Source organism: Phocoena phocoena, chromosome 8 (genome assembly GCF_963924675.1).
Source record: "Phocoena phocoena chromosome 8, mPhoPho1.1, whole genome shotgun sequence".
Classification (NCBI taxonomy): domain Eukaryota; kingdom Metazoa; phylum Chordata; class Mammalia; order Artiodactyla; family Phocoenidae; genus Phocoena; species Phocoena phocoena.
Window position 1 is genome coordinate 19,007,250 of NC_089226.1, and position 25,971 is coordinate 19,033,220.

General features: G+C 50.0%; 1 protein-coding gene across 1 annotated transcript in view; it reads left to right on the forward strand.

Annotated features, from left to right (window-relative positions):
* Positions 1–2,174: 2,174 nt before the first annotated feature.
* Positions 2,175–25,971, forward strand: part of TMPRSS5 (transmembrane serine protease 5) — a 61,070-nt gene continuing 37,273 nt past the window's right edge. The window contains exons 1-12 of the mRNA XM_065882342.1: positions 2,175–2,237; positions 12,108–12,231; positions 12,616–12,714; positions 13,205–13,327; positions 14,419–14,554; positions 14,893–15,006; positions 16,507–16,550; positions 17,242–17,404; positions 18,356–18,534; positions 20,142–20,240; positions 20,709–20,851; positions 21,129–21,281. Of these exons, the coding sequence (XP_065738414.1) occupies positions 2,175–2,237; positions 12,108–12,231; positions 12,616–12,714; positions 13,205–13,327; positions 14,419–14,554; positions 14,893–15,006; positions 16,507–16,550; positions 17,242–17,404; positions 18,356–18,534; positions 20,142–20,240; positions 20,709–20,851; positions 21,129–21,281 (1,440 nt within the window). The remainder of the gene's footprint in view (positions 2,238–12,107; positions 12,232–12,615; positions 12,715–13,204; positions 13,328–14,418; positions 14,555–14,892; positions 15,007–16,506; positions 16,551–17,241; positions 17,405–18,355; positions 18,535–20,141; positions 20,241–20,708; positions 20,852–21,128; positions 21,282–25,971) is intronic.

Here is a 25,971-nt window from a genome sequence, read left to right on the forward strand (position 1 = left end):
GAAACATGAGGCCAGAAAGATTAGTTTGAGATTAGATCATGAAGTGCATTGAATAGTTAGCCTAAAGAATTTGAATTTGATCCTGCAGGCAATGGGGAGTCAGTGAAGGCTTATGCAAGGAGCGGAGTGGTCTGGTCTGACCTTTGTTTAGGAAGGAAACCTGGTAGCCACTCGGAGGATGGATCGTGATGGGGAAAGAAGGGAGGCAGGGAGATTGCTTAGGAGGCGAGGGATCATAGGAGTCTGAACTAAGGCAGTAGGGTAGAACTTTCCTGGCTGGGCAGGACGGTGGAGGGGAGGAAATAAAATTGACAACTACACATGTTGATTGGTTGATTGCCGCAACAAATCTTTACTGAGTACTTACCATGTGCTAGACACCTGTGCAGCTGTGAGGACAAAGATGAAGAGGACAGGGTCCCTGTCGTTGAGGACTTGTCACTGAGTAACCCTCACATGTCACATGTGTGCGTGGTACATGGGCTGCTAGAGGGGCGATCCAGGGTGGGGACTGTCTGGGGTGTTGGGAAGGTAGAGGAACATCTGACTTGGGTCTTAAAGGACAGTGGCAAGCTGATCATGTCCCTGGGCTGCTTTTTAAAAATGATTGCCATTGCTCTGGGGATAAGGACCGATCTTTACCTTGGCTCTAAAGGCTCTGCCTAATCTGGCCTACCCACCGCTCCAGGCTCTGCTCATCTCTTCTCTTCACTCACCCACTCTTGCTTCTTTCAGTCCCTTGAGGGCACCTCACTCTCTCCTGCCACAGGGAATTTACCTGTTGCCTTTGCTTGGAGCCCTCTGGCCACCCGCAGATCCCAGCCCAATCGCCCCTTCCTTGGAGAAGTCTTTAGACTCAGTCATACGTCTGTTACATGCTCTCATTAGCACCTTGTACCTCTCATAGCACTTCTTCAGAGCTGTAACTGTGCACTTTCTGTGGTCCTTTGATTCATGTGGGTCTCCTCCCACTAACCGGCAAACTCCAACCAGGCAGGGATCGTGTCTGGTTTTGCTCAGCATTGCATCTTTGGTGTTTGCACAGTGCCTGGCACATAGAACATTCTCAATAAATATACATTGGCTGACTGATGGACTAAAATAATTAATTGGTAAAAGGGGGAAAGGCATTTCAGGAATAGGGGACAGCATGAACACAGGTGCTGTGGTTTAGTCGAAGAAGGACTAGTGATTGGCTTAAGGGGAGGAAAAAGATGAGGCTAGAAAAGTACGTTGGGTAAACTTGGAAAGAACCCTCCGTGCCATGCTAAGGACACCCTGGGTGCAAGTTAGGTGCTCCCACCACACCCTGTTCTTCCCCATCAGAGACTGCACTCTAATTGCTGGCTTGACGGAGCTAGACTATAAATTCCTTGAGGGCAGGGGCTCTGCCTGACTCATTAATTAATGTATCTCCAGAATCTAGAACAGTGCCTGGCACTTGGTAGGACCAACAAACACTTGCTGAATTAATGAATGAGTAAATGAATGAATGCTTTTATCATGGGAGCTTGGGGAGCCATGGAGGGTTTTTCATCTATTTAGACTTGCTCTAGGAAATGTTACTTTGGCAGCACGGTAGAAAAAAGAAGGGTCCATTTTCATTTATTTTATCCTTCCATATTGATACTTGAGCATCTGGATTGGCTGAAAAGAAGTAAAGGTACAGACTGATTAGAATGGAATAGACTGGAGGCAGGAGATCAACTGGGTGGCTGTTACAGTCATTCTGGGGAAGATCCTGGTGGCTGGTCATGCAGGGGCTGTGGGTCTGGGAGAGGGGTAGATTTGAGAGATGACCAGTTTGAATGACTGATGGAAGATGAGGAGTTGGGAGCAGGCAAAGATGAGCCCAAGATATTCCAGATTTCTACTTGTCAAGAAAAATTCAAACTTCTTGCCAGTGGGGTCTTGCTGGAGAGGGAAGGGGGCAGTGAGGGGAGAAGACTGAGTAGGTGTCACCTCCAGGCCCTTTAGGGCCCTTCTGAGGGGCTGCCCTCCACACTTCCTTGGGCATCCCCTATTCTAGACTTCAGTCAGAATAACAAGACAGAAGAGAGTGCTCAGAGACAGTATGCTAACGAGTAAGCAGCTGATTACCATATGAGACCACAGAGATTTCTTTTCCTTCTAAATACACTTTTATCCATTTCTTTGTATCCAAAGCAAGCAATATGGCAACAGACACTTGGGGTTTCTTCACTGCTTATCGATATGCAGTAACGGTCTGGAATAAGGTAACTGGATCTAGCGTTTTCCCAATTTTCACTCATTAAAGCTTCCCTCTTATTAGACTTAGGAGTCATTCATTTCTTCATTGAGAAAACCACTCTCCAGAGGGCTGGATGGAAAGGGTATGTGCCTGGACCTCATTAGGCTGTGGGTTGGCAGTAGAGGGTCTGTGGCTTGAACTAACCTCAGTGGGATGACCCAAACTGAACTTGAAGGAGGTGGGGGCTGTTTGAGGGGATCCAGGGGTACCGTGCATACATGCTACAGATAGACTGGATGAAGATGGGGGATGTATTGTTGGTAGACAAAGCCAAAGAAGGGAGTAGGATGGCACTGAGGGAGATGTACAGAGTGTTCCAGAATCTCTAGACTGCATCTTACATCGTGCATGCTTTCCACCTGGAGCACTAACATTTCCCTCTCCAGAGGATAAAGAGAGAGTGATTATGGAGGCTGTTTAAGCAAGTCTGAAAACCGTATGGGAGGCAGTCAGAGAAGATCACGGGCAGGCTTAAATCCACAAACAAGGACTGAAGCTGTCATTCACTGGCAGACACGAAGGGGAGATCATGATCACGATGGAACTCGGTAGGCACTGGCCGGAGCTGTGGTCCACAGGCGGAATTTCTTCTCTCTAAGCCTGCCTGCTTAGTGAAAAAGTGGCTTGTGGGGCATGTGTGGGAGTGGGGAAGACCCTGGACCAGGTGTCAGGAGACTTGGGCTTGGATGGCCTCCAATATGCTGTGGCTTGTTCACCTTTCAGAGCATCAGTTTTCTCCTCTGATAGGAGAGATGGTAGATTCAGTGGTGTCTTTAAAAGAACTTTATAGAGTCATTTTCACAATGTTGATTCTTCCAACCCAAGAACATGGTATATCTCTCCATCTGTTTGTATCATCTTTAATTTCTTTCATCAGTGTCATAATTTTCTGCATACAGGTCTTTTGTCTCCTTAGGTAGGTTTCTTCCTAGATATTTTATTCTTTTTGTTGCAGTGGTAAATGGGAGTGTTTTCTTAATTTCACTTTCAGATTTTTCATCATTAGTGCATAGGAATGCCAGAGATTTCTGTGCATTAATTTTGTATCCTGCTACTTTACCAGATTCATTGATTAGCTCTAGTAGTTTTCTGGTAGCATCTTTAGGATTCTCATGTCATGTGCAAACAGTTACAGCTTTACTTCTTCTTTTCCGATTTGGATTCCTTTTATTTCTTTTTCTTCTCTGATTGCTGTGGCTAAAACTTCCAAAACTATGTTGAATAATAGTGGTGAGAGTGGGCAATGCAACCCCTATCAAACTACCACTGGCATTTTTCACAGAACTAGAACAAAACATTTCATAATTTGTATGGAAACACAAAAGACCCCAACTAGCCAAAGCAATCTTGAGAACGAAAAAGGAGCTGGAGGAATCAGGCTCCCTGACTTCAGACTATACTACAAAGCTACAGTAATCAAGACAGTATGGTGCTGGCACAAAAACAGAAAGATAGATCAATGGAACAGGATAGACAGCCCAGAGATAAACTCATACACATAGGGTCACCTTATCTTTGATAAAGGAGGCAAGAATATAAGAGTGAGAAAAGACACTGTCTTTCCACTGAGAAAAGACAGCCTCTTCAATAAGTGGTGCTGGGAAAACTGGACAACTACATGTAAAAGTATGAAATTAGAACACTCCCTAACACCATACACAGAAATAAACTCAAAATGGATTAAAGACCTAAATGTAAGGCCAGACACTATAAACCTCTTAGAGGAAAACATAGGCAGAACACTCTATGACATTAATCACAGCAAGATCCTTTTTGACCCACCTCCTAGAGAAATGGAAATAAAAACAAAAATAAACAAATAAGACCTACTGAAACTTCAAAGCTTTTGCACAGCAAAGGAAACCATAAACAAGACCAAAAGACAACCCTCAGAATGGGAGAAAATATTTTCAAATGAAGCAACTGACAAAGGATTAATCTCCAAGATTTACAAGCAGCTCATGCAGCTCAATAACAAAGAAACAGACAACCCAATCCAAAAATGGGCAGAAGACCTAAATAGACATTTCTCCAAAGAAGATATACAGATTGACAAGAAACACATGAAAGAATGCTCAGCATCATTAATCATTAGAGAAATGCAAATCAAAACTACAATGAGGTATCACCTCACACCAATCAGAATGGCCATCATCAAAAAATCTAGAAACAATAAATGCTGGAGAGGGTGTGGAGAAAAGGGAACCCTCTTTCACTGTTGGTGGGAATGTAAAGTGACACAGCCACTATGGAGAACAGTATGGAGGTTCATATAAAAACCTAAAAATAGAACTACCATACGACCCAGCAATCCCACTACTGGGCATATACCTTGAGAAAATCATAATTCAAAAAGAGTCATTTACCAAAATGTTCATTGCAGCTCTATTTACAATAGCCAGGACATGGAAGCAACCTAAGTGTCCATCATCAGATGAATGGATAAAGAAGATGTGGCACATATATACAATGAAATATTACTTAGCCATAAAAAGAAACGAAATTGAGATATTTGTAGTGAGGTGGATGGACCTAGAGTCTGTCATACAGAGTGAAGTAAGTCAGAAAGAGAAAAACAAATACCGTATACTAACACATATATATGGAATCTAAGAAAAAAAAAAAAAGGTCATGAAGAACCTAGGGGTAAGACGGGAATAAAGACACAGAACTACTAGAGAAGGGACTTGAGGATATGGGGAGGGGAAAGGATAAGCTGTGACAAAGTAAGAGAGTGGCATGGACATCTATACACTACCAAACGTAAAATAGCTAGTGGGAAGCAGCCGCATAGCACAGGGAGATCAGCTCGGTGCTTTGTGACCACCTAGAGGGGTGGGATAGGGAGGGTGGGAGGGAGGGAGATGCAAGAGATATGGGAACATATGTATATGTATAACTGATTCACTTTGTTATAAAGCAGAAACTAACACACCATTGTAAAGCAATTTTACTCCAATAAAGATGTTAAAGAAAAAAAGAATTTTATACGTCTGAGAATTCTGTATAACTTGCACGTGGGTCTTTCCATTTGGGTGGAGGAGAAAGATCACAGTGTTATCTGTCTGGAGGTGTCAGAGAACAGCTGAAGGGCAGTTGCAAATGGCCCTTGTTGTTTTTGAGAGTAGTGGCTGAAGAAGGAGAGAAAGCAAGTGTCTCAAGGCTCAGGAGTCGAGGCTCATCCGTAGAGGCAGTACTGGGGAGTCAGGGAGTATCAGTGGGGAGGAGGCCAGGGAGCAGGGACAGGACTAAGGTGAGACTGCATCTGAATTACCAGGGGAAGAACACAGAGGGGTTCTGATTCAGCTGGTTTCCGATAAGGCACACTAGGGCACATGATTTAAGAAGGCATCACTCTTAAGGTAATCAAGGGCTGACAGCCCATTTGCTAGTGAGTGCCTCCTTAAATTTCGAACCCTAGGCTCCTGCTACCTCACTCTAGAGGTGGATATTCTGTCCAAACCAGGGAAATGGCCAGGGCAACCCAGAATGGCTCATTTTGGATGGAAGGAGTAGCAGAGAGATAAAGAAGAGAGACTTCTTGGACAGCCAGGCAGAAACAACAGCCAGGAAGAGGCTAACCTCAGTTTAATCTAGAATCACTCTTTTAAAAAATGTCTTATTAAGGTATAATTGTCCAATAAAATTGTAAGATATTTAAAGTGTACCTCATGATTTGCTATCTGTATCTTCCATCTAGTTCATTAATACATCTATCACCTCATATATTTACCTTTTCATTTTTGGTGAGAACATTTAAGTTCTATTGTCTCAGCCAATTTCAGTTATATATTACATCATTATAAGCTATGGTCATCCATGTTATAACTTACATTAATTATAAGAGGAATAAGATGCTCAGACCTTATTCATTGTATAACAGAAATTTTGTACACTTTTACTAAACTCTCCCTATTTCTCCCACCCCCAGACTGGAATCACTTTTCTACTGTTTCTGTGAGTTTGACTTTTTATTCAGATCCCACATGTAAGCGATACTATGCAGTGTTTGTCTTTCTCTCTCTGGCTTATGTCACTTAGCATAATGCCCTCAAGGTCCATTCCTGTTGTTGCAAATGTCAGGATTTCCTTCTTTCTCATGGCTGATTAATATTCCATTGTATATATAGACCACATCTTCAGTATCCATTTCATCCATTGATGGACACAGGTTTCTCCACATCTTAGCTACTGTGACTAATGCTGCAACGAACATGGGAGTGCAGACATTTCTTCCATATCCTGTTTTCATTTCCTTTGGATATATACCCAAAATCAGGACTGCTGGATCACACGGTAGTTCTATTTTCAATTTTTTGAGAAACCTCCATACCGTTTTCCATAGTGGCTGCACCAATTTGCATTTCTGCCAACAGTGCACAAGTGTTCCATTTTCTCCCCATCCTCGCCAACACTTGTTATCTCTTGTCTTTTTGATGCCTGCCATTCTGACAGGTGTGAGGTGATATCTTATTGTGGTTTTGATTTGTATTTCCCTGATGATTAGTGATGTGGAACACCTTTTCATGTACCTGTTGGCAATCTATATGTCTTCTTTGGAAAAATGCCTATTCAGATCCTCTTCCCACTTTAAAATTGGATTTTTTTTTCTTGGCCATTGAGTTGTATGAGTTCTTGTATATTTTGCACATTAACCTCCTATTAAATATATGATTTGCAAATTTTTCTCCCATTCTACATGTTGCCTTTTCATTTTATTGATGGTTTCTTTTGCTGTGCAGAGCCTTTTAATTTTATGTAGTCCCACTTGTTTATTTTTGCTTTTGTTGCCTTTACTTCTGGTGTCAAATCCAAAAAAATCATTGCCAAGACCAGTGTCAAGGAGCTCACTCCCTGTGTTTTCTTTTAGGAGTTTTACAGTATCAGGTCTTAAATATAAGTCTATAGTGAATTTTGAGTTGATTTTCCTGTATGGTGTAAGATAAGGGTCTGGTTTCATTCTTTTACATGTAGCTGTTCAGTTTTCCCAACACTATTTATTGAAGACACTACCCTTCCTCATTGTATATTCTTGCCTCCTTTGTCACAAATGAATCGACCATGGGTTTATTGCTGGGCTCTCTATTCCGTTCCACTGATCTATGTGTCTGTTTTATGCCAGTGCTATACTGTTTTGATTACTATAGCTTTGTAATATAGTTTGAAATCCAGTTTTGTTCTTCTTTCTGAAGATTGCTTTGACTATTTTAGAGTCTTCTGTAGTTCTGTACAAATTTTAGGATTGTTTGTTCTATTTCTGTGAAAAATACCATTGGAATTTTGATAGGGATTGTGTTGACTTTGTAGATTGCTTTGGGTAGTATGGACATTTTAACAATGTTAATTCTTCCTATCCATGAGCACAAAATATCTTTCCATTTATTTGTGTCTTCCACAATTTCTTGTATCAATGTCTTATGGTTTTCAGTGTACAGGTCTTTCACCTCCTTGGTTAAATTTATTCCTAGGCATTTTATTCTTTTTGATGCAACTGTAAATGGGATCATTTTCCTAATTTCTCTTTCTGATAGCTATTAGTCTATGGAAACACAACAGATTTTTGTTTATTGATTTTGTATCCTGAAACTTTACTGAATTCATTTATTTTAACAGCTTTTTGATGGAATCTTTAGAGCTTTCTAGATATAATATCATGTCATCTGCAAATAATGACAGTTTTTACTTCTTTCTTTCCAAGTTGGATGCCTTTAATTATTTTTTTGCTTGCCCAGTTTGACTTGACTTGACTTCCAATATTATGTTGAATAAAAGTGGCAATAGTGGGCATCCTTGCCTTGTTCCTTATCTTCAAGGAAAAGTTTATAGCTTTACACCATTGAGTATGACGTTAGCTGTGGTCTGTCATTTTTCTCTAATAAACTCTTTCCATATTGTTATAAGCCTTTGGTTAATTTCCAGAGTTCTAAAAAAGTTAATTCTGACAAATTTTTTGCAGTTTTCTCATTGCTATGGAAGAGACAATTTGGGGGGTACTTTGCCCATTTTCACTGACATCTCTGCACTATATTTGAAATGCCCTTCTATGTGATTGCCTTCTCATTTCTCAAAACTGAGCTCAAGTGTCTCCTCCATTGTGAAGGCTTCTCTGGGTCCTCTGAGCAAAGGAGTCAGCTATTCCTTTATTCTCCTATACCTCTGTGTTCAAGCTTCTGTTATTTCACTTTTTACAAAGAAATAAAAAAACAACAGTTCTTTATATCTGCTCCTGTCTCTCCTCCCAGCCTGCAAGCTCCTAGCCTGTGACTTATTCATTCCTCATGCCCAGGCTAGTTCCTGACACATAGCAAGTATACAGATTTGTAGGCTGAAGAGTATTGTCCTAGGAGACCTCAGCACTTAGCCAAGAGCTTCTCAGCTCCAGCCACCATGTTCTCCTCCTGCTTCTATGACCCATAGCTGACCTCTGTCCCTTCATTGTGAGTGAGGTCCAACAGTAATCATTAATAATAATAGCAGCTAATATTTACTGAATAGAGTCTGTGCTAGATACTAGCTATAAAGCTAAGAATTTTATATTCAATAGCTCATTTAATTTCAGCATAAACCCTATGAGGTAGGTAATATTATCATAACTTTACAGGTAAGGCTGAGTAAGGGAAGTGGCAGAACTGGGGTTGGATGAAGGCCTGGCTCTAAAGCCCCTGTTCTTAACTGTCTCATCTGAGGGATCTATGAGAGGCATTTGGAGGAAGGGGAGCCACACCAGTCTTTCCTTTCCTTGGGACCTCTTCTTCCTCCTTGACTTAAGAGATATGGCTCCCAGGTGTGTTCAGCCCATCCCGGGCTCAGCTGGGCCACCTTGTGCTTTGAAGCAACATAGCACTGAGGTCTCCTATAGGAACTGGTCCCCAGGGAAGTGGGGTGGAGAGGCCCCATTTCCTTGGCATTGGAGTGAGCGGTGCAGCCCTGAGGAGACAGGTCACAAAGATCCCTCATCAACATCCCAATTTCAACATGGTGATAGCCCCAGACTGCAAAAGCCCCAGACTGGAAAAGCCAACCCACACAGAATTGAGTTATCGTCCAGAGGACTCGAACATTTGAACAAATGCTAATATTAGTCTCTTGAATACAGCCCTGTCAGCGGGAAGTGGGGGGATTGTGCCAGCATGCATGGGGCACACTTTTTGGCACAAAGGATCTTGTTGCTAAGCAACAGTAGCTGGCGTCCCCTCCTCCTCCTAACCTTTTTCTCTGCTTCTAAGCTTCCAGTTAGCTGATGGGAGGGGCTGGGGCTGCCCAGCCCAGGCTAGCCCTTGACTCCCTTTCCTGTGACAAGGGATCTATTCATGGTTTCTGAGCAGAGTTCATTGTCTTTCTGGTGTGTGTGTGTGTGTGTGTGTGTGTGTGTGTGTGTGTGTGTGGAGGACGGTGAAGGGAGAAGCCATGTGTGAACTAGGGAGCCCTCATCTTCTAACCAAGCTGGCCAGGCTATTTAATCAATGCTGATCCAAGAACAGGAGCAGAACGTTACCTAGCAGACCTTGAGGTTTTGCATTGGTGCCACGGACCCATATGGTAAGGCCATACCCTGCTCTGCCCTCTCTTTCTTTCTACTCCCACCCCTGACCCCACCCTTGGAATTCTAGGCTCTTGGAAGGAATCTCCTCTGGCAGCTCTGGTGCAGAGGAGAGGGGGCTCTAGAGGGGACCTGTGTGGTCAACCTCCTGGTTTGATTTTCCCCAGGTGTGGCTTTTATTTCCCACTCTTGTCCCCCATATGCCTAGCCAGGTACTTTGCCTGTAGGCAGCACTTAGCAAATCATTATTACATGAACTCCTCCTCAAAAAAAGGATGAAGAAGTCCTGTACCATTAAAGACCATTTTTGCAGGCTACCACATGGCCTTGGACAGGTGAGTGTTGAGGTGGGGCAGCTCCCGAGGTGAGGCCAGTTTGCTCAGAGGCTGAACTTCAAGCCAGGCTCCCTTGATACTGAGACAGGAAGAAAGGCTGAGCATACTCTGGAATTCTCTCTAGACCAGGCTGTGTTGACAGGGGAAGGTGGTCTGCAGGGGAGACGGGACTTACTTCAACTTTAAGGGACTCTTTCTACTTTACTGGATTATAGATTCATTAAAGAAAGGACCCATAGTTTATATGTATTTCTTATTAATATATTATTTATTATACTTAATATTTGTGTTGTACTTTATAAAACCCTTTCAGCCACATAATCTGTTTTCTCCCTCCCTCCCTCCCTCCCTCCCTCCCTCCCTCCCTTCCTTCCTCCCTTCTTTCCTTCCTTCCTTCCTTCCTTCCTTCCTTCCTTCCTTCCTTCCTTCCTTCCTTCCTTCCTTCCTTCCTTCCTTTTATTCAGTGTGCATTAACTGAATTCCCACTTTGTGCTAGGCCTTGAGCTAGACTCTGGGATGCCTAGACCAGAGAGGAAGGAGAGAGAGAGAGAAGTAAATGAGCATAATAGAGGGTCACAATAGGTGCTACCTGGGTTGAAGAAAGCTTCCTGGAAAAATGACACTTAAGCTGAATCTTGCAAAGTCATAGGAGACAGTATACTGGGAAGGGGACAGCAGGTGCCATGCCTCCGTGGTGTGAGAGTGTGTGAGGATGCTGAGGACAGGCATGTGTGTTAGTATCACCCTGAGTTACGCTGTGGAGGAGTTAGTGCTGCCAGGTGAGGATGGAGAGGTGAGGAGGGGCGAGAGCACAGAGGATGCTGTGAGCTATGCAAGGGAGATTTGGATTTACCCTGAAGGCTACAAAGATCATTAGATACTCTAAAGATGGTGTTAACTTGCTAATGTTTGCATTTTAGAAAGATTGCTCTGGCATGCAGAAGGAATGGAGACAAAGCTAGATGGGGGAGACTACTCAATGTGTAGCAGGGGTTATCACTCTTATTTCAGAAAGGAGAAAGTTGAAATTTGGAGGGCTGATGAGTTACCAAGTTCATATAGTAGGCTGTAGACCTAGCTTTGAACTGCTGGTCCAGTGTTTTTGCCAAGATCTTACTTTCCGTTACTCTTCTTCATGGCACATGAATTTTAGGCAAATGTCTGACCTACCCGACTCTATGCTTTCTCACTCCCATTCCTTTGTCTCCTCAACACCTTTCTCCTGGAACACCCAATGACCATATATGTCAGTTCAAACCCTATTCATCTATGAGGGCCTGTCTCAGAGGCTGCCTCTTCCAGGAAGCCTTTCTTGATCTCCCCAACAAGAAGTAAGCTCTCCTTTGGAATTCCAGTGTTAGTTAAACTGAACTTCTCTTCTGTCACTGAACTTGTGCTGCTTTGTTTACATGACTTATCTTCAGGACTCACAGGTAGGTTCTCTGAGGCGGTGGTTGTGGAGGTCCGTGTTAATTTACCTTGAACTTACAGTATCCCCCACCGTGGACGGTCCACTTGGGCTGAATACTATTTACTGGGTGAATGAATGCATGGTTCGTAGGGGAGGGGCAGTTTTTCCTCCAAGATAGGAGGGAAAGAGGAAGGATGGGATCTTAGGATCTGAGAAGGGATGTTCAGGGATTCAGTGGATGTCTTCCATGCCACCATGTCACCACTTCCAAGGGGGTGGTGAAGAGTGTGGGTGTTGGAGTTGGCCCAATCTGGGCTCAGGTCTCTGCTCTGACACTTACTGGCTGTGTGAGAGAAAGATGGGTGGGGCTAGGGGCTCCAGGAGAGCAGGGAGGCCTGAGGGGCATCTATGGGAACACACATGGAGTCCCCAAGATGGAAAAAGGCTCACAAGTGGCAACGAGGGCCCGGCTGCAGTTAGAGAGTGGGGACTTCTTGTGGTCGGTGGTGATTTCTCTCCTTGGTGAGTGACTGACAGCTATTTCCCCAGAGCCTGATGCTGGATGGCCAAGCCCCCATGGAGGCTCAGTATGCAGAGGAGAGTCCAGGATCCTGGATCTTCAGAGCAGAGCCAGGAGACCCACTGCGGAGGCCCGAGGCCCGGCAGCAACTCAGTAGGCCAGACTGGGCCATCGGGGAATGACAGGGTGGGGGCAGTGAAGGGACAATCTTCCTACATCCTCCAGATTCTTTTTCCCCAGATCTTCCCAGGTCAGCCTTAAATGACTGATGGTGAGAGGCTGTCTCACTATTTATCCCAGACCTGCTTTTGCTGTTTCCCATTTGGGGGCTTGAGTGGGCTCCGAGGCTCCAGTGATCAGACCTCTGCCCCCTACCCCCCCAGGATGATGGGGCAGGGGGAGGCGGGCAGGTGCAGTGGGGTAAACTACCGCTGCGAGTCGGTGGCTGCCTGGTCCCGGGGTGGTGCCTCGGGGTGAAGTGTGGCTGGCAGGCGGAGGCAGGGTCCCCAGATGCTCCTTTGCCCTCCTCCCCCACAGTCTCTTGGGCAGGGCGCTGGTGCACAGGGCGGCGCGGCTGGGCGGCGTTGGGAGCCCTGGTGTTGCTGGCTGGTGCAAGCATTGGCTCCTGGCTTCTAGGTCAGTGCTGGGACCTTCAGTGGCAGGGGAGGGGCAACGAACAGTATCTGGGGGACGCTGGGAGAGTGGAGCAGGTGCTGAGCAGGTGTTCAAGGCAGGTGGGATGAGCGTCTTTTCCATCTAGTCTGAGTAGACAGCACGTAGAAATGGGGTGAAGGGCCAGCAGCAGGGACTCGGGCTCTCCGTAAAGAACATTTCAGTCCTACAGTGAGAAATGTGCTCGAGTGGATGATCCAGGGAGGCCCTTGTCAAACTTCTCCAAGAGATCTTTCCCAGTCAGAGGGAGAGACAGAGACAGAGACAGAGACATTGAGAGCGCAATGTCTCTCTTCTGCACGTTGCGGGGGGCCTGCCTCGGGCAGGGCGGTGAGGAGCCCCCCCGAGGCTGCCTTTGCCTCCCTCTGCTGCAGGTCCCTTGCTCTGCTCCTTGGCCCCCTCCTAGGGGAGTCCCTTCCTTCCCCCAGCCTCTCCTTGTCTTTGTCCTCTGAAGCGCTGTATCTGTGGCCGGCTGCCCCTCAGCCTGTTCCTGGGACCCTGCAGGATGAGGATATGAGCTTAAACTGCTCGGAGGCCAGCGGTGAGGAAGCCCTGCTCCCCTCGCTTCCCAGAGCAGGTGGGCCGCGCCCCAAGGTCGCAGGACTCTCACCTGGGCCCCGGACCCCTGCACAGCTGTGGGATCCTCCCTTCTGGATGGGGGCAAGAGGACCAAACTGAAAGGCCACGAGTTCGCTGCCACCCACCTGTGTCTCCCGTACTGTGAGGGTGGAGCCACGGCCCAGCCTTGTAGAGCTGATCTCTGATTTAGGGCTTTCAGCACTCCTGGGGGACGGTCTTGATCTCTAGCGGGGGCATGGCCAAGAGCCCAGGCTGCCAGGAGAGATGGCGACTCGCCCTTTGGGCAGCGTGAGGCTGTGGTGTGGGGAAGAGAAGCCAGGTGTGTGTGTGGGGGGGGGGCCAGCGCGGGGCTGGCAAGGGTCTGGGTCCAGGGCAAAGAACACACAGAGGGCTGGAAACGTCTCGCCACGTTGTCTCCGCATCCAGCACCCAAACCTTGTCCCCTCCCCTCCAGATAAGAGTTGAGGGTCAGCAGATACGGTGCTGCCGAGGCTGTGGGTAGAATCAGTTACAGAGGTTAGTTAGGGTCAGCTTGGAGCCCGCTTTTGCTAGCTGTGTGCGCCTTTGGTTCCATTACTGCTTTGAGCTTCCGTTTCCTTCTCCATGAAGTGGAGATGAAAATAGTTACCGCATGAAGTTGGAAGCATAATAAGAGCATAAAATAAAAGGGCTTAGCGCAGAGCGTGGGAAAAGCAGATGCTCAACAAACAGGAACCCTCAGAAGACCTGGATCCATCACTTGCAGATCCTGTGACATAGGACGGGTTGCTTAACCTCCGTGCCTTACTTCCCTCTGCAGAATGTGGAGGATGGGAATTCTCACCCCACAGGGTTGCCGTGACACTTAGTGATGGAGCACGTTTAAAAGCACTTGGTTAAAACACAAACCTAAAAAGCTGCGTATAGAGGGGTCATTTTGCTCTCGGAACCGGCTGGCTCCCTGGGGAACAGGGAGCTTGATATGGGGTGACCCAGATGCTATCGTGAAGGCCTCTTTAGGTCCCATGGTGGCCAGGTCCGGCTCGCCCTGCCCATGCCGCCCCTCCATCCCGCAGCGGGTGGGATGTGGCTTTCATGCTGTGGTTTCAGTGTCTTTCAGAATAAACACCGAGGACTTCTTGCTGGAAGTGCAGGTGAGGGCCCGGCCAGACTGGCTCCTGGTCTGCCATGAGGGCTGGAGCTCTGCCCTGGGGGTGCGGATCTGTCGGAGCCTTGGGCATCTCAGGTAGCTGGGGCCAGAAGTGGGGCCTGGGGAGGGTGGAGAGCTGATGGGTGGGGGAGGAGCACTGAAGACCTCTATCTGTCTGTCACCATCAAAGTACTCAGGAGGTCATTTTGGTCATCTCCTGGCCTCTGGGCATGATGGTGCCCCAGTCTGTTTCTCTCCTTTGAACATCCTTGATTTTTAACAAATATAAATCCCAGAAGAGGTCATTGTCAAAGTCTTGTTCAGTCACTACCTTGGTATAGTATCACATTCCGGTTATACTTAACCCCCATCTCTTGTGCTGATCGTCAGTTTAAAGCTGATTTCCTCCCGTTTTATTCCCTTCTCCTGCCAAGACTCACAGACCACAAGGCAGTGAACCTGTCTGACATCAGGCTCAACAGCTCCAGGCAGTTTGCTCAGCTCTCTCCTAGACTGGGAGGCCTCCCGGAGGAGGTGTGGCAGCCCAGGTAGGGCTTCTCAGGGGGCTGAGTGATGCCCCTCACTTCCTGGTGAGAAATCCAGCAAAAATCTTCCTATCATGAGCGCCTGGTGGCGAGGACACTGGAGGTGTAAGATAGGACAACAAAGAGGAATATTTCCCAATTAGAAATTGCTAACTCAGCTCACAGGAGCCCTGCCCACCAAAGTTTCACATACATCATCTTATTTGCCCCTCACAAGAACGGCAGGATTGGGTGTTATTGTCAGAGGATTTGAAATGATACTCCTATTCCCATTTCACAGGTGGGGAAACTGAGACTCAATGAAGTAAAGGGCCTTGTGCAAGGTCACAGAACTGATAAACAGCCAAACCAGGTTCCTGTCTCCAAACTAGTCCCTCTCACCCCTGCCGCACTTTATTTGGATAATTCTGCTATCTCAGGAGAGAGACGGTTAACTGTCTGGAACCTGGAGACCCTCCAGAGAAGAGAGGGCTCTGGGACGGCCCCTTCCCCAAATCCTGGGGGTGGGTGCAAGCTGAGCGGGTTTTCACCCAGCCTGGGTGTCCTCCAGCTTTCCAGCAGCCTCCTCCCGTCCCTGCTCTAAAGCCTTCTCACCCCTTCACCACTGTTCCCGTCTGAATCTCAGAACCCTCCTGTCCAGCTCCTGTCCCCTGTGGGCCGATCAGGGGAACGTGGGGTCCCTGTCTTAGATACCTCAATGGGCAAAGGGAAGTAGGGGTGGGACTGACTCTGCCGGGAGAGCCGGGGGGCCGTGGATTTGGGAAACTAGTAGAATCCAGGCATTAGGATGCTGGGGGCAAGAGAGAAGTCAAGAAAGAGGGCTTTGCTCCAAAAGGAGTTGATGTTTTTTCCTTTTTAACAGTGTGTTTTTCAATTGTATTTATTTATTTATATTAGGCTGCATTATGTAGCTTGCGGGATCTTAGCTCCCAAACAGGGATTGAACCTGGGCGCTCAGCAGTGAAAGCGTCGAGCCCTAACCCCTGGACCGCCAGGGAACTCCCAGGAGTTGAGGTTTATGCTAAGAAAGAGGAGGGGAAAGAGGAGAGCAGGCATATGAGTACACAGGGCCGGGCGAAGGGCTTGGGAGAGAGTGGAGTCATCTGAGGCCGTAGCACGGGGCGAAGAACTGAGTCCATTCGCTCATTCTCTCACCCACTCATCCGCTGAGTACACGTTACTCACGGGCCTTAGTGGGAACAGCCGGATTTTCACATTCACGAACGCTCCATTTGTAACTTTGGGCCCTGCCCAAATCCAACTGGAGGACCACGAAGTCCTGTGTGCCCGGGACGACTGGGCAGAGCACAGCGGCTGTCCCACAGACCTGCTACAAGCAGGGGCCTGGGGGCTTGGGTGGGGTCAGGAAGCAGGTGGCTGTGGCTACAGAGAGGCCCCCACTGCTCCCCCCAACAACGACCCCCTCCCGCAGGCCGTCAGGTGGGTATGCAGCCTGGGGTGGGCCCCGCCCAGCTTCCTGCTGGCGCTGCCTCTGTTTTGCAGGCGCAGCTGTACTTCTGGTCAAATGGTTTCCCTCAGATGCTCTGGTGAGTCCTGTCCTGGGTCCGGGAAGGAGGCGGTGGGAGGAGGGCGTCTCCCCCGTGCCCTCAGGGTGGGACATCCCCACTGGGAAGCTCAGCTGGGTCTGGGGTGGGGTTCCTTGCCCACCTGCCTGCAGGGCCCCTTCTTGCAGACAGAGTTCTGCCCAAACAGAGCCCCGTCTACACCTCTGTCCCATTCACCACCAGCCACTGGTTTGGGTGGATGACCTCCTTGCCTCACTCCCCATCCTGGCCTCTGATGTTCCCTGGCCTCTGGGGGCGCCCCAAAGGGGAAACAGCAGCTTCTGGAGACTAAGGATGGTGGGGAAAGAGGGGCCAAGTGAGAGACAGTTTGCAGAGTTCCTTTCACCCGCCTTCCCAGTCATCTAGCCATCTCTTCATCTGTCCTTCCACGCGTCTGTCCACATGCCACCATTTGATCCCTTCTATGGGACAGGCATTTCCTTAGATCCTGGGGCCCCACAGGTGATGCAGGCACCACCCCTGCTCTCGGCAAGCGCACCGCCTGATGGGGCAGGTGGATGTGTAACCAGCATTTCCAGCTTCCCGCCCCATGCTTAGGACCAGGAATGATAAATGGGAGCCGTCCACGCTGGACCCCAGGCCTCGACGGTTAGCACAGTGCTGACACCCACCCCACATTCTTTCCATCTCACCAGTGCTTGTCTGTTTGCAGAGTGTGGGACCAGGCCCCTGGCCTCCCAGATAGTGGGCGGGCAGGCGGTGGCTCCCGGGCGCTGGCCCTGGCAGGCCAGCGTGGCCCTGGGAGCCCGGCACACATGCGGGGGCTCCGTGCTGGCCCCGCACTGGGTGGTGACCGCGGCGCACTGTGTGCACAGGCAAGGCTGGGGGCTGCCGGGGGGAGGGTGCCCCCTAGCACTTTCTCTTTGGCCGTTGGTGTGTCCTGTATACAATGTCCAGCTGTCCGCCTCCCATGTCTGCTGAGAGTGGGCCCGGCGGTGTTTGTGAAATTCTCCCTGTTCAGTGCCAAGAACAGCTCTGCCTAGATAGCAGTCATAATACAAATATTGGTTCTTTAGTTTTGTTCGGTCTTTACGTTTTTAAAATGCTTTCGCACTCACAGCCCTCCATGCTTCTTGACGTTTATCACCACTGTAATTAAATCAATTTCCATGTAATTATTTGTTTAATGTCTTTCTTCCCCTTTACACTGGAAGCTCCATGGGGGCAGGGAAGAGTCTTGTTTACCACTGAATCCCTTTGTTGATTTTTCCCCTGCCTTGTCCCCGTGGCCTGGAATATAGTAGGTGCTTAATAAATGCTGGTTGGAAGGAATGAATGAGCTCTTCGGCCCTCTTCTCTTGATGGCGGGCAAGGCAGGTGGTGGAATCCTCATCTTATAGTGAGGAAACTGAGGCTGGGAGAGCCGAAGTGCCTCCCCAGCGATCACACTTAGGAAGTGGGGAGACAGCACTGAGGAAAGCTTTGTTGACTCCGCTTAGAGCTATGATAATAACACAAGGCCCTTCCATGTTTGCTGTAAAACTTGAAGGGGGTTATGCCGGAGAGTGCAGGGGTGGTGGCCAATGATCATAGTGTCTCATTTCTCTCTCCATCGGTGCCTGAGCATTTATTAAGCACCTACTGCATGCCCAGTGTCTTGCCAGCTGCTGGGGGATTCTAAGAGGCCTGGGTTCTGGGAGCTTGCACCCTGGTGGTGGGGCCCCCACTAACAGCCGTGCTTGTTGGCTTTCTCCCCCCACCAACTCATTCATGTCAACGTCTCTGGCCCCTTCCTCCCCCAGGCTCAGCTTAGCTCCCTTGTGCAGTTTCAGGTTGTCCCGCCGGTCCAGCTGGCGGGTCCATGCGGGGCTGGTCAGCCACAGCACGGTCAGGCCGCACCAGGGGGCTGTGGTGGAGCGGATCATCGCCCACCCTCTGTACAGTGCCCAGAGTCACGACTACGACATGGCCCTCCTGCAGCTCCGGACCCCGCTCCACTTCTCAGGTGAGGCTGTGGTGAGAGGTGTGGCGCAGGGAGCGCAAGAGCCCCGCGGGTTCCTAAGACCCCCTTGTGCTGTGAACCCAACGTTCACTTCATTTGGTGACCGTCGTGGACTCTGGCATCACCTGGACCTGGGGTGGTGCCAACTCTTCCACACACTCTTTTGGGGACAAAGGTTCTGGCCCTTTTCCCATCTGGGCTGCAGGTGGGATTTGCCTCGAGGTCCCAAGAAGAGCTTCTCAGTGGCTCCATCTCCCAACAGGCTGCTGGTGCCAGGTCCCAGCTGGGCTATAGTGAATAATAGTTAACTATGTATTGACAGTTAATAGGATAACAGTTAATAACTAGCACCATGTTACGGTTAATAAGATTTACCTTACCAAATATTCTTTCACCCCATCCTCAGAACAAACCTGACAGGGAGCTGAGGCTGGTGTATGTAGATAAGGATGTTGACCTTTAGAGAGCGAATTGACTCTCTTCAAGTTCACGAGGCAAACAATTCCCGGGGCAGAGCATCTCCTCCACAGCATCTGCCCTTGAAGGGCAGCTCTTCCACATGTACGTGCCAAGTGCACTCACCTACAGACACACATGCTCACACATACACACACACACGTGTGCATGCCCTCACACGCTCACACTCATGCAAGGCTCACATACGTATGCACACCTACCCCTGTGCACACCTACTCTCACACCACACACACACACACACACACACACACACACACACGCAGCACTCCTCCCTCCCATTGCTACCTGGAGCCCTGGGTTTCCCCAGCAACAGTGGTTGCTCTATGCCGCTCACAAATTCTACCGTATATGGGTGCTCTCTGCACCGTTGTTCAACAGTTAATGCTTCTAAATTGACGTGAATATATTTAAAGGGAAACTTTAGGTTACTACCTAATTGGAGAATCCATATGACTTATATTAAATAGATAATAACCACAAAAATGCACAGAGTGAAAACAAAACAGTGCTCAGGTCCCAGCTAGGCGCTGTGCTCTGCAGGAACTGCCGCGTCAGGCCGCTCTCTCTGTGCTTCGAAGGGGTGGGCAGGCGTGAAGAGAGGCACAGAGTAGCACCAGACAGACGCTTTCTCCTTGGTGCAGAAGAGGGGCTGAAAGAGAACCGAAGACGAAATACCTTCTCCCAGCGAAGTGGCGTTTATCTAACGGCAGGTCTATGCATTATGTAAAATCAGGTTCAGGTTCTGCCCACAGGACAGGTCGCACACTTTTGGAAACCATGTCCCAAGAGGATCCACACACCCTGGGGAAAATCCTAAATGGGTCCTCATTAGGAGAAGTTAGGTACAGACACCCAGAAGGAGTTTCCATCCCCCCTTAGCCCTAGGTGGGGATGCACCGTGTGTACACCGCCCGGCCTAGGGCACCAGGCACACTGCAGTTTCCACACTGTCCTCTGCGTGAATGGTGGCTCCCAGGTGGGGCAGTGCCTGACCCGCACAGCTGTACGGGAGGCCGGAGCCAGGACTGTTTGAGGAGGGGGCGTGGAGGACGCGCCCGCCCTGGTCCTTTGCCCAGGCTCGCGGGCAGGGAGGCCGAGCCGGAGTGGGACCCGGGACCACTGCCTCTCCGCAGACACCGTGGGCGCCGTGTGCCTGCCGGCTGAAGAGCAGGATTTTCCAAGGGGCTCGCAGTGCTGGGTGTCTGGCTGGGGCCACACTGACCCCAGCCACAGTGAGTCAGCTCCCAGGGCCCGGGGTGCACAGGGGTGTGGGTGTCGGGGAGGCATCCTTTCCCAAGGTGAGGCACCTCCTCCTTCCCTGGCCACAGGGCAGCGCCAGCCCCCTTCTCCTCTGGCATCACCCTTGGCCAGCCCCAGGGGCCCCAGTCTCCCCTGTCTGGGTCTTTCTGGGAGAACAACCTGGTGTTTTCCCCTAAACCCAGGCCCCTTCCTCCCCCCTCCCCTTCTGCCTGGAGGGCCACGGCCTCAGCATCAGGGTGTATGTGTGGGGTCTACTCCTCCTCTTCGCTCCCAGCCCCCAAGTCTGACGGACCCCTGCCTCCTCGCCCAGAGTCCACAGCTCCCATCCTGGGCTCCCCTCTTTGGGCCTCCACACCTCCGGGGCCTCTAAGGCCCTCTTGCTGCCCTGCTTTCTCGGGCCTTGCTCTGCGCCCCTCCATCTCCGCATCTGCCTCCCGCAGCCCACAGGTCGGACACGCTCCGGGACACGGTGGTTCCCCTGCTCAGCACCCAACTCTGCAACAGCTCTTGCGTGTACAGCGGGGCCCTGACGCCCCGCATGCTGTGTGCCGGCTACCTGGACCAGAGGGCCGACGCGTGCCAGGTGCAGGCGGGCGGGGGCCCGGTGTGGGGTGGGCGGAGCCTGCGGCCAGGCATCCGTCTGACATCCTCTCCGGGAGCGGGGCGCCCAGGCAAGTGGGCAGCGCGCTGCGGGTTGAAGGGGGGCGCGAGGCAAGACGGGATCGTCCCGGAAGCAGGACCGCCTGGAATGCAGGGTGTGTTCCCAGCCCCGGGTCGGCGGTTGGGGAGTGGTCTGCCGCCACTCCACCAGGAAGGACTAACTGCCTGTTTCTCTGTGTCCCGGTGCCTGGATGCCGCAGGGGGACAGCGGGGGTCCCCTGGTGTGCCTGGACAAGGGCACGTGGCGCCTGGTGGGGGTGGTCAGCTGGGGCCGCGGCTGCGCAGAGCCCAACCACCCCGGCGTCTACGCCAAGGTTGCCGAATTCCTGGACTGGATCCAGGACACGGCGCAGGTGAGTCGGGGGGCAGGTGGGGCAGACCCGTTTGTGAAGGACCAATAACCCTCGGAAACCGTGACCCTCATCCCTCGGGCCTGGGCCCTGCTGGGAGCTGGGGAATATTCCCAGACTGGGAGAAGGAAGAAGTGATGCTTATAACGTTGAATCCATTCTATCAATTTAAGCATTCACTAAGGAAGAGCTGACCTGAATTTGTAGCCCAGATCTTCCATTTCCTGTGTGACCTGTGGCAAATTCCTAACTTTGGTAAACCTCAGTGCACAGGGGTGCACAGATGGTCCCGGTGGTAACCATCGTGGCTACAGTCTATGGCATCATATGTGATGATGACATGAGGTAAGGCCTGCCCAGCATGAGGCTTAGAGTGAGGGATCCAGGTGTTATTATGTATTTACTTATGACCATTGCTCATCCCTGATCGTGCCTGCTCTCCCTGCCCTAGGGAGAGAGCTCAGCATTTAGCAGTTTGAGTTCAGCAACTGATTCATTCTGTGTGATCCTGGGCCGGCCACACCACTTCATCCGTTCAGGGCGAGAGCCAAGTGAGAGAATGTGTATAAAAGCACGTGATCTGTATGAAGTACTTTACAAACGCAGGGTGTGGTAGTGGGAAGCATCCTTCTGCAAGGTTGGGCTCAGGGCAGGTGGTAGATAATTAGAGTTTACAAGGGACCTATGCGTCCACCTTCTCATTCAAACCTTACAAAAAACCTAGAGAAGCAGATATTTTAGCCCCATTGGACAGAAGTGCAAATGAAGGTTCTGAGTGGCACAGTGATTTATTAAAATGCTAGTTACTCGGCTAACCGAGGGTGGAGCCACTCTGTAGATCAGCTCCTTTCTCTTTCAGCCCAGGACTCCCTCCCCTGGTCCTGTTGTTTCCTCAGTCTCACTGCATACCAGCCTCATGTTTCCTGGGGTCTCTGGCAGGTCCACTAGATGGAGGAGAAGCAGCAGCCCCGGATGCAGAAGGTGTGGATCTCTTATCACTGCACAAGAGACAGTCACCACCCACTGGCCAGCCTCCAGGCCACAGGGCCTCTCCACTCCAGCCCTGATTTCCAGCCCCTCTATCTCACTAGAGAGCCTCAATGACAGGAGAGAAGCTGGGGCTGTGTTGGGAAGGTCGGGGAGCCAGGAGGTGGGGAGGGAGCAGCTGGAGAGGAAGAGGGTGCTGGTGGCAGTCGGGAGCCTGCCCTTCTGCCCCCTCCCAGCCCCCCAGCCCCTGTGTGCATCTTTTGGGAGGATGCTCAGGGATGCCCTGGGCCTGCCTTCTCCCTGTGCTCTCAGGCGGGGAGATGCCTCCCTACAGACCCAGGTTGGGAAGCTCCTGGGCAGATGGGGTCAAGGCTGGACCGGCCCAGGTGAAGCCCATGGAGTCAGGATCCGCCCCACTCTTCTGTCGATCTCACCTACTTCCTGCTCTCACTTGGCTCTGACTGGCCCTGCTGGGGCGGGGGCGCACTGTGAGAACACTCTGCTTGGTGTTGGAATAGGGCGTAGGGTTTAAATGACAGTTCTGTGAGCTGGTCCAGGACTTCCGGTATTAAAGTGAAATGATGTATGGCCTTGGTCCCGTCCTCCCCCCACCCCCCTTCTCTCTCTCTCACACCCACATTAAGGGGTAGTAGAATTACAACTTTCCTCCCATACATGTTTCTTAAAGCTCTGGAACTGACTCCTGCTCATATAATTCTGTACATTTGTTAAATCTACATGTTATGATTGACAACAGAAAGCCCCAGCCTTCCAGGTGCTCTGATGCTGCAAGTCTGAGTGCCACTGAATCAGTGCTCCCTCCGGGAGGGTCTGGCTTCCCCACGAGACCCATCTCTCCTCAGCTCTTGTTTCAGGACTGGGCCTTCTGGCTTGGGAGATGTCTTTCTGAGTTTCTACCCAGTTAGCATTTTCCTGGTTAAGCTTCTCCCCCACTCTCTCCTCTCTAGCAATTAAAATGCAATTGGTATCTTATTTCTAAAAACTGCAATGAATTTTTTATGGTGCTTACCCAAGGAAATGCAATTAGCGTTTATCAATAACACAACTTTTTTGTGAGTTTATCAGCATTTTTTTGAGGGGTAGTACAAATGAATATTCATTCCTGGAGGGTCTGCTTCCTTTGCAAAGAAGTGCATTAGAAAAAAAAGGGCCACAATTTACTGTCGTTTAAAAACAGCTGGGGAAGTGGCTGCTGGGAGTCTGCTGCCCAACTGCAGAAGCAACGTGGGTGAGGCCCTGGCAGGTGGTGGGTAGTCTGACCCTGTGTTCTGAGAGGCCCGACCTCCAGCCTCCATCCCGAGATCAGCATTTACTACCCGACTCTGGTGGGTCCCCACTTCAAGAGGCGCTTTCAGGGCTGCCGATCTCTCTGGGCAGGGAAGAGTTACCAGCAAATCCATCAGCGATGATCTTTTTTGTGTTTCTGTCGTTGCCCATAGGCGTTTGCTTATTTAAAGGGAGGTTTTTATTTACCGCAGTCATTATGATCTGTTAATAACCAGTAACACTTGGATACTATTTTACGGTGTATCAATCCTGCTCACACGTGGTATCCCATTTAGATCTCACACCATCTATGTGGTGAAGATATTATTATTGCGCGCATTTCACAGGTGAGAAAATTCATTCAGAAAGGTGAAGTGACTTCCCCAGGACCAGCCCGCTAAGAAGCGCCAAAGCCAGGATGGGAACTTCGAGTCTTTTCACGCCAAATTCACATCGTTGTTTTGCACACGGATGAACGAGATGGTCCAATATTGCACAGAAGTATAGAATGGGGAGGTTGGCTTAGTCACCTGCCTGCAGTAATGCATTGCCATCCCTCTTTTTTATAGGTGTTAACCAAGACCTGGGAAGTGGCTCCGGCCAGAGACCCTTCCTGGGCAATGTTCTTACAGATTTCCAGTTCTGCATGGTCTGACTTAAAATGTTACAAATGAGTATTTTCCACAGGAGGACGATAGATAAAGAGAATCCTAACTAGAGAATTTGCTAATAACGATTCCCTGTTTACCTATAGAAGGTCCTGGTATCTTTCACCAGGCTACCAGTCAGATCTACAGACTCAGAGGCTCTCACCTGCCCTTCCTGTATTGGCAACTGCCAATCCAGCCCTTAGGAAAGTGAGGAAAAGTGGGTGCCCTGGGCCGGCTGCTGGAGGGCAGGGCTGGAGATGGGAGCAAGGAAGGGTGACAAGATTCAGGTCCGGAAGGATTTTAATGAGGACCAGCTGGGTGCCCAGCTGTGTGACGCTCTGTGGGGAATTCAGAGGCAGAGAAGCGGCTGCCTTATTGGAGCCATGAGACGTTATTTGCAACAAATTAGTAGCGGCCAGCCAGGCACGAGGCGGAGTGGCGCGGCAGTAATTGCTAAGGGAGTGCCAAGAGCCTCTTGTTGACTAAGTCAGGGCATTTCTGTGTGCAGGAAACCTGTCTCTCTCCCCAGGGATTCAGCATCCCACCTGCCTGGGCAGAGCTTGCCAGCCTCCTGAGACTTCCCAGGAAGGTGGCTCCTGGCTGCCAGGCCCAGGGTAGAGCCCTTCTCTCATCTACTCCTTCTCTGTGCTTTGGGGGTCTGGAGGGTACAGCAGGGTGCAGGCTCTCTCTCCTTGTTAGACTTTCCGTGGAGTCCTGCTTCTCCTAGGAGAGTTGCTGTGAACGAGGCGGCAGCCCTGTCATTCCTCGGAAACATTTCTCGAGCTGTTTCCTGCATTTTATTTTTGGAAGTGTTGGGTTCACCCACAATAGGACGAAACTGGAAATGCTGTAAATGCTAGAGGGTGGTACAGTAGCTGTCAGGAGATGGTTTTCCTGAGTCTCCCCACTGCTTTTCTCTCTTCTTCCTTTTCTGCCCTCTCCTGGCCATGTACTTAGGACCCTCCTGGTTGCTCAAAAGAGAACCCACCTACACCTGCTCCCATTCTTTCGCCTCCCTCGTCATCCCTCCCCACCTCCCTACGTAGACACACCAGAATGTATCTTTGTGTTTGCGTCATGGGGGCTCTGCTTCCTGCTAAACTCATTGGAGCCCAGTATGCTTAATGGCCCTTTAAACCGTGTCTTAAATACCTCCACCTCTAGGAAGCCTCCTTATCGTAGGTAGGGAGCAGCTTCCTACTGAGTGGTGAAGCTGGTCTTTCTTACACATTCTGAGGCCAGGAAAGGGAGGGGCGGAGCCTGCAGGCACCCTCTGCAGATTTCCTGTGCCCCCAGAGCCCCAGGGCCGAGCAGTGCAGGGAAGTCTGCTGGCGGGTTTTCTCCTGGGCTTGGTGCTGGGGTGGACCACGCTGGGGACCCAAAAGAATGGAGAGAGGAGTCCTGGCTCCAGAAGGCGTGGTCTGTCACTAATGTGACAGGAAGGCGGGGGCTTTCACAGGCCTGGGCTTATCTTCTGTGCATCCTCCTTTCCAAGGAATCTCTGGCCGTGGCATCTGATGGTGGACAGTCCCGTCTGGGTCTTTAACCACTGGAGAATGTGCTGCCCTGAGCTAGTGACTCAGCCTTCTTGGAGTTTGGTCTCCCATCTATCAAATAAGCGGTCTGGGTGAGGGCGTCTCCGCGGGATCTGCCTTTTCAGGCCGCCTTTAACACAAACCTCTGCTGCCTCTGGAGACATCTATCTGCAACCCCAACACCCAGTCGGGACACCCATGGAGAAGAGCTTGTTCCCTGGGACAGATCTAAAG